Below are 8,432 nucleotides of genomic sequence, written 5' to 3'. Positions count from 1 at the left end.
AGAGAAGTGTCCGGTTGGGTGGCGATTCAATGATCAACTTATACACACAAACACGCACACGCACACGCGCAGCATCCATCGGTTGATGAGCAATTTGATGCAATTTGACAGTACAGAACACAACAACAGCATAAGTGGGAGAAGGGCAGCTGTGCGAAGAGCCGCGGCCGTGTGTCTCTCGCAGCAACTGATGCGAATGTCTTTTGAAAGCGTTCAATTGAGCCGAGTACGAGTGCCAAGGTTTGGCGTGAAGGTGGAACGGCGCGTGAACGAATGGGTGCGGCATGCGTGAGCGGCGCGGAAAGAATTCAGCTAATCTACCCAATCTCTCTCCCCGGCACAATGTAAGTGAGCGGTATTTGATGTTTATTAAATCATGTTTTGCGAGTGAGAAGCGAACGCTATCCCGTGGGCCCAAGACAGGCAGGGGTTGTTTTTTTTTGTGCTAATGGCACTGATTGTATTATACGTTGCTGGAGAGCTCGTTTCGCGCTGGCGGGCTTTGGGCGGAACGGAGATGCAATTCGTTTCACGGCTGCGACCAAGATGGATTACAGCTACCACATCGGGCGCACAAGACACAGATGCATTGAATTGAGAGAGAGAATTGAAACGAAGAACGAGTCATTTTTTTTTTCAAATGAACGCTTCATATGTGTCGTCGAAATGCCGCCCGTGTTGTACGCCTAGGAATGTGAGCTTTGATTCATTCTACATGCTCTACTCAACATAAAGCCATTCGTTGCCAAATCCTAGCAATCAGAGCATGTTTGCGATTGTTTTAGCACAAAGCCGATCAAGCGCCTCAAAATCGATGGAAATCCCACCCGAATGATTCCTGTCGGCTGCCGCCCTGTCCTGCCCTGTCTTCCGTACCGGTCGAGGCACGAGCCCGCCACGACAAAGAATGAGAAAAATTACCATAGTAATAGAGTGGAATTTTAATGGCGATTCGGGATTCATTTCGTCAACCGTCTCGGTCGGGATCCGCGGAGTGCCAACGGTTCTTCGCTACGGTCGAGCTACGGTTGGGTCAAGTGGTGCACACATTATATCCCGGAGCTAGATGCAGAGCATCTTGATTGATCGCATCGGTAATCGGTTTTTCGGTTTCGGAATTAATTAAAACCAGCCCCCCCCCCCACGCCTCCCGTTCGTCTGGGGGTACGGAACTGTGCGCTTTACTAATGAAAGTAGTTTGTGCTGCGCCCTGGAGGAGCAGATTAAGGAAGGAAAGGGGAAGGCGACGGGCGTTCTGGAATGGACCGGTCCCCCCGATACTTGTGCAATTTAGGGATACCGGAAAACCGGTTCGGGTCTGATATTATTTATAGGGCTTTGCATTTAATCGTCACGTTCGTGCGGAGGGGACAAAAAACTGTCCACTCATTTGCTGTTTGTATTTTCTACCAACTGTGCTATAGGTACGTACGTACGCTAAACGGTACGAGTTTCATATAAAAAAAATGCAAAAAATACTCATCGCTGGGAAATGAGCAAATAATACGTTTGCTAACGTTCTCTTCCCTTCCGAGCGCGCCCTTTGCGAGCCACTTGGCTCTTTCATACCGTTCGCACCGTGTAGTGCACCCGATAAATAGCATATTGAGCGAAGGCTGCGGCTTTGATATGGTTTTGATTCGGTGTCCGGATTTGATGATGGTATCGTTTGTGGAATGAATAAAATATGCAAATTATAGTCGATTATTTTAATTCATTTCATTTTCTCTGTCATCTCGTGCGCGTTCTGTGCGCTGCCGGGGCCCGACGGTTTTGTGCTGGGTGTCGTTGAGAAATGGCTAACACGACGGAGAATATGAAGAATCCGAGCGATCGGAAAGGAAGAAGCTGATGGTGATGCTGATGATGATGATGATGACGATGCTATTTGTGATGCTAGCGGGGTTCAATCTGGTCGATGGGATGGATTATGTATGGAATTTTGGAAACTTTATTATAGCAATATACTCCATCATTGCGCACACATTGGAATCGATTTTTAGTAGAGGGTGGAAAAGTCCCTACCCTATGCGCAGTAAGGAAAAATGAAACTGTTCTATCATGGTTCTAATTATGCATAATTTGCCTTTTGATATGTATTTCATTAAACATGTTGGGCTTTTTTGGTGTGAAGCACTAGGCGTCTCCATTAGTACAAAAATGTACTGCCAAAAACGACCAGGCGTCTCCATAGAGCTTTTTCCATTCGAACTAATAAACGATGGCGCTGCGATAGCGATACCGGTGAGTGGGTAATTTATTTTGTAAACAAACACAAATTAAATTACCAATAAACAATGTCACGCGCGCGAGGACAATGATTGACAGATGAGCGTCAGAAGTTTGTACGCAAACACAGCATGCTGTGTACAATAATTGCTCTCCACTATCACAGCACAGCAGTCGATGCACGGTAGATAGTGATGGGTCCGATGAGCTGCAACTAGATTAGATGTGTCAGGTTCGATGTACTAAATTTGTCCGCGTTTGGAACAGACAATTGATGATTAAAAGTGATTATACTCTCATCCATCGCTAATACTGTCACTGTGTGTATCTGTTTTCAATTGAATGCATTTGATAATAATAGTACCATTGTCTCTCTTTCTCTCTCTCTTTCTCTATCTTTCTTTCTCTCTCTTGTTGCAGGTTTATAGACACGAACATTTTCTAGGCGTTGCTGTATCAACGATTTGAAACGGACGATATGGTGAGTGTTTAGCGGCTAATGGGAATAATTGGGGGCAAGGGAATAGAGTAGTGATAGGCGTGACCGCTGTTACTGATAATAGAAATGAGATGTGCTTGCTGGGGAGGTAGGAAGAACGGAAAATGAGATGTATGGTGAACGCAGGTTTGACCGCCGTCAGCATCATAATGGGTGGATTTTATAGGATCCTCTGTCTTGGGGACGCGCGACAAGATGCGATGGTTTTTTTTTTCCCCGTTGGGTTCTGCTTTGGCTGCTTTCCATTCACTTACGCTCGCATCTTGCACGCTCAGCAAAAACGCGAACGAGCATTGGACGCCCTTAGGCAAAGTTAGGCGGAGGGTGCCAGGACAGGGGACAGGAAGCTAGAAGAAAAAGGAGCCATTCGAAATAGAAATAAAATCAGCACACGAACCATTAGAACCGGCGCACAAGGGTCGATACCTTTAATGTCATTTTAATGTATCGAGATAACAACGGGAAGCGGGAAGGCAAAACACACGGGGTCCCTTTTTTTTCGCGATAAAGTCAGTTAGCAGGATGTGGTGGGGTGGGGTGTGGAAATGGGCGTTTTTTGTTGTTGTTGCCGTTGGGAGCATCATGTGAGGTTAGGTCATGAGCGTTCGGTTTGGTGGCGAGATGTTGGATGCGTTCGGTTGAATGATTTGCTGTCATTAGCAAAAAAATACAATTATGCCGTCTAAATCGTTCCTGTTTTAATGCTAGCTTGGCGAGAGCGCGTGTACAGCGCGGTAGGACCCGTACACTGGCTTATGGTGCGAAGCAGTGTTCAATTCCCTAAAGGAATATTAATGAGACTAGACGGTAGAGCTCCGAAATGCGAAAGGAAGTAACTGATTACGTCATACTGCAGCTGATGGCGGCTCTTCGTAATCACAATTCGTAAAGTAAATACGCATACGTGCAACGGGTTTGCGGGTTGTTTGGGGGGGCGGGGAAGGAGTGGGGAAAGATGGAGTGATATGAGCAATAATGTAAGATGTAAAGCCTCCACAAACAGACAGAGCGAGATAAACGCACGGGATGGTACGATTATGCTCGTGCCTTTACTTGTTTGTCCCAATTGCTTCGCCTGTCCGCACATTGACAGATGCGTGCTACACGATTCTAAGCTCGGTAAGCTGGCGAGAAGCGCTGGTCCGATTTTACGCGTAATCTCCCCTTGACATGGGCTCGCTCTTGATCTGAATAACCCTTGACAAAATTCGGTAGGCTCGTGTGTCACTTCCATCCCGCGCAGACAAAAAGGGCGGCTCACTTTCACTCGAAGCGCAAAACCCCTTCAGCAAAGACCATATCGGGTACGATAATGTAAGTGTTTTACGATAAACAACCATGACGACCGATACTGTCCTTCCCCTGTCCCCTTCCCCCAAAAAGCGCTTGGCAGATGATGAGCATCCCGTCCCGACCTGCCGAGCATTGGCGAGTTTTTGTCTTCTTCTTCTTCTTCTTTTTCTTCTTCTTCGTTTGCCTTTCCCGAGTGGATCAACCGCGCTCATCGTTTACCTCATCAAATCATCATTCAACTGAACCGGAAATAGGTAAAACGATACAGGATAAGATACGGGCTCTTAGCCTTTCGGTGAAGATGGTTGGCCCCCGGCTGGCTGCCGCCCTCTCAGCCACTTAGCCCCCTTGTCCCTGTGGTGCTCTCCAGAACCTGGACCGACTGTGTGTGTGTGTGTGTGTGTGTGAACAGAACAATCAATACCGGTAATGATGATGGGTTGGGCGTGAAAAAGAAAGGGCCCACCCGAGTCTGCCCGTGTCCGAGCCAAATCAAGCAAAATCCCTCATAAAGTTTGTTTACACACTTTACTCCATTATTATGATTATGTAAGTGTACTTCTATTTTGTCACAACTGGGCGAGTCGGTCGGTTTACCGAGAGATAGCACCACTTGGCCAGAGAGCGTGGCAGCGTTGGCAGGCGCGAGAGCGAGCGTGTGGGAGAGCGAACGCTGGGTCCCCTAGCGTGTTTGTTTGTTACATAGTGGTGTGAGCGCTCGATGCTCTCGAGCTTTGCTCGTGTGCGTGGGAAATGGGTGTGTGAAGGCATCGCAAGAGCGGGAGATTTATTTAGGAGTGTTTATCTTCGCAGCGTACAGACGAGCAGTGAGAACAGAAAGACAGTGAGTCTAGCAGACTGTGAGATGGGAGCGCTGATGAGTGCAGAGTGAGATGTCGCGCTGTATAACAGTTTCGTATAACAATGCAAAAGCTCGTGCTCGAGTGTGTGGGGTTTGTGGCGAGAAAGAGTCGAAAGGACGATTCGAGCAGTCGAGCAGTTGAACTTAGCCCAAAAGCATAGTGATGCAAAGCTTCCGAAGAGCTTTTGCAAGCGTAGAGGAAAGGTTTTCACGTGATTTGTGCTTGTGTCTGTTCGACTTGTTTGTTCGAAAATCGGCGGCGGCAGTTCGGGCGTTCGCCTTGATCGTTGTTATGTAACCAGCTAACGCCCATTGTTGGAGAAAAACACGCTGAACCGGTTGGCCTGACACAGCCGCCCAAATGTCCCATGATTTCCTATCCTACTTTTCGTACCGCTTTTATATTTACATTGACCGTGTGAACCTCTTTTACCTCCCTCCAGGGCACAGCATGGCCTCAGCAGTATCATTCATCGAGAGGACATGCCCGTTCCAACACGCTAGCACACAGCCCGCGCACCGCGACCACTGCTGCCGCAGCACCCTCAACCGCAGCCGCTCCAAGCTGGACCGCATCGCCCGGGCGAGTTTAACGAGCGACGAAAAGCAGCCGCACACAGGGCCGGCGCCCTGGCCCGGTGGTCCCCGGTGGCGCGGCGAACATGGTGGCCAACGCGGATACGGATGCGGCGCCGCGGCCTGCCTGCCACGCTGCGGCACCGCTGGAAACGGAGCGGCCGGTCGCCCGCCCGCGATAGAACGACGCCAGCCGCCCGAGGCCGGTTGCCTTTCCCCGCTGCTGCTGCCACCACCGCCACCCGTCTATCGAAGCCGTCTTTTTCGAGCCACTTTTTTATCGCTGCAGCTGCAGCCGGCCCCGTTGCACGCGTTACTGACGTTGCTGCTGCTGCTGCTGCTGCTGCTCGACGACACGCAGTTAACACAGGCCCCGTTCGGCCGCTCCGGCGCGAGCCCGCTCGTGCTCACCCGTGCCGGCCCGGGACTGCCACCGCCGCCGCCGCTCCCCTCCCTTCCACTGTCACCAGCGCCCGCGCGTCAGCGAAGCGGTCGGCGGCGATCGCCCGCAAACCCACTAAGTGTAAACAATTTAACCATGAATGCTTCCAATCAAAGAACACTGAAGACCTACGTACGTTTGATAAGAGTAATAATTTTGATAACGAATACCATAATCATAAGACTAGCGAGTCCGGCGGCGCTTTGCGGCGGACGGAGCTGCTGCCCCTGCTGCTGGTGCGCCTTCTGCTGGCCAGTCTGCTGTCGCTCGCCTCGCCCTGGACGTGGATCGGTGCGGCCGGCCAGCGCACTCTCGAACCGCCCGGCAACGGCGCCGCCAGCGTCACGGCCTTCCATTCGTCGTCGTCGTCGTCGTCGTCCGCGAACGAGCCCCGGTCCGGTGGCCGAGCGCAACCATCACCACCAGCAGCAGCCCAGTGGGCCGCAGCAGCAGCAGCAGCAGCACCGGGCTGTACCGCCAGCACGCCCACACCGTACCGACGTGGGACGCGAAGAAAAGCACGGCCGCACGAAGCAGCCGGCACCACCCTCCACGATGGCAATAGTGAGCGCTGCATGCGCGGCGGCGATACGTCGGACGGTAGCCACACTAGCAACACTTGCCGCGGCAGCGTCTACCACGGCGATAATAGCGTTAGCGTCATTGCTGACAAGCAACAACATTACAACGAACAGCGTCGGCAGCAGCAGCAGCAGCTGCGACCGGAACAGCAAAACCACCAGCACACCCGTACGGCGGGCGGCAAGCGGCGGTGTTACGACGTGCGGAACGCGTTGCGTATGGTTTTACCAGCTTTGCTCATTGTTAACATGTTCACGTTTCTGCATGGAGGTAAGTGAAGATTATTTATTACACATAAGGGATAGTGTTTATGGCATTCTTTGGGTGGTAGCGCGTGGGAGCTGCAGATTGCAGAGGGAGTAGCTGCTGTTTAGTTTCTTAACGTATGCTCTTGAATGTTTCGCGTATATGTGTATGTGTGTGTTTGTGTGGGAAGGAGCTTTGCAAGCTGGTCGAACATTTGGCGAATGTGAATATTTCATTTTTCCCACAAGCTCTACACTTTGACCAGCGAGCCATTGTGAGTCATCTGAACAGTTTTGATAGAGTCTGCGTATTGTGCAGGGTTACATGATTTGTCCTGGGATGTTGGCATACTCTTTATAGTCTGTGTAAGAGCGTGTATCAGCTTCAATAATTAGTTTTGCAGATAAATTCAGTGTATAATACTGAAATATAAGCTACAAAGAGTTTGTTTACAGTAGTTATAAGGGGTTTCACATTATCTTACCTTACCCTTCGGTAGTAAGGTTGAATATTTCATTTTTGATTCAAAGATTATTATTTCAGCTACGACCTTGCGAGCTGCCTCCGGAAGTTATCCGGAATTTGTGCCATGGTGGACGAAGACATGCGTGTAGGGATGTCTTAAGCTTTATTTTTAAATTTTATTAAATGCTTCTCAGGTTTTGCGACAAAATTGTTGGAGTAGAGCTTTTGCCTCATGTTGGACTGGTTCTAACATGTTAAACTGGTTCGCTGACTAGGGTGTCACATAAAAAAATCTCAGAGAAATTAGCCTGAAATGACCACAATGCAAAAAATAATTAGAACCTACGTAGAAGTGACGTACAGATAGGTGAACGCACTTTTGATGTCGTCCCAGAATGCACCTGGGGTCAAAGGTCAGCATCGACAATAGCATGGAAGTAAAGTTGCGCGCTAGTATGCTGACTGCCAACCGGTCATTCTACAGCCTGAAAAATCAGTTCACCTCAAAGAACCTGTCGCGACGGACGAAGCTGGGACCATACAGTACCTATAGAGTACCGGTATTCACCTACGCCTCTGAGACATGGACATTGTCCAAATCTGACGAAACCCTCTTAGCCGCGTTCGACAGGAAGATGCTCAGAAGGATACTTGACCCCGTATGTGTGGAAGGACAATGGAGGAACCGCTATAATGACGAGCTATACGAGATTTACGGCGATCACAAGTAAGATCACAATGAGTTTTGGTGCTATTGCTTGCCGCTGCGAAGCCAATGGACTCGTTTTCTGCTTACTGATATGTTTGTTCACGTTTCTCAGGTACTATTTCACTGTTTGGTCAGATGCAACGACCTGCCGGTCAAGCGAACGCAGCTTTGTAGCTACTTGTCCCTCGGTCTTCATTTCACGAGCTTCCTTTGAAAGCTCAAGTCGCTCAGGGTCGTCGGCCATTCGGATCCGGGCTTTTTTTCGTTGCACTGATGCAACATAGGACTTTCTATATGTTCACAAACTGGTTTAGGTCATCTCGCTTAGAATTCAAATTATAAAGCCTTCAAATTTTGGCTGCTGACTCATAGGATACTATTATTGTAAATTAAATTAACGTTTTGTTTGTTCGGGTGCACTTTTATGCACTAGCCACACACATATTACAGTTGTATGTTATAGAAAACCTTGTTTATATATTAACAGGGCTACATTAACAAGACCCTAATTTATCACTGCGAAGATATG

The 8,432-nt window shown here is 49.2% G+C and overlaps 1 protein-coding gene across 7 annotated transcripts in view; it reads left to right on the top strand.

The window, feature by feature from the left end:
• Positions 1–5,470: 5,470 nt before the first annotated feature.
• LOC121588812 (cubilin) overlaps positions 5,471–8,432 on the top strand; it is a 66,305-nt gene continuing 63,343 nt past the window's right edge. For all 7 annotated transcript variants that reach the window (XR_006004219.1, XM_041907190.1, XM_041907189.1 and 4 more), the window contains exon 1: positions 5,471–6,753. Coding sequence is in view for 6 of the 7 variants with exons in the window: in XM_041907190.1 (XP_041763124.1) it covers positions 5,568–6,753 (1,186 nt within the window). In the remaining variant the exon portion in view is untranslated. The remainder of the gene's footprint in view (positions 6,754–8,432) is intronic.

This window comes from Anopheles merus, chromosome 2R (assembly GCF_017562075.2).
Source record: "Anopheles merus strain MAF chromosome 2R, AmerM5.1, whole genome shotgun sequence".
Lineage (NCBI taxonomy): Eukaryota > Metazoa > Arthropoda > Insecta > Diptera > Culicidae > Anopheles > Anopheles merus.
This window is presented reverse-complemented; position numbering and strand designations above follow the sequence as displayed.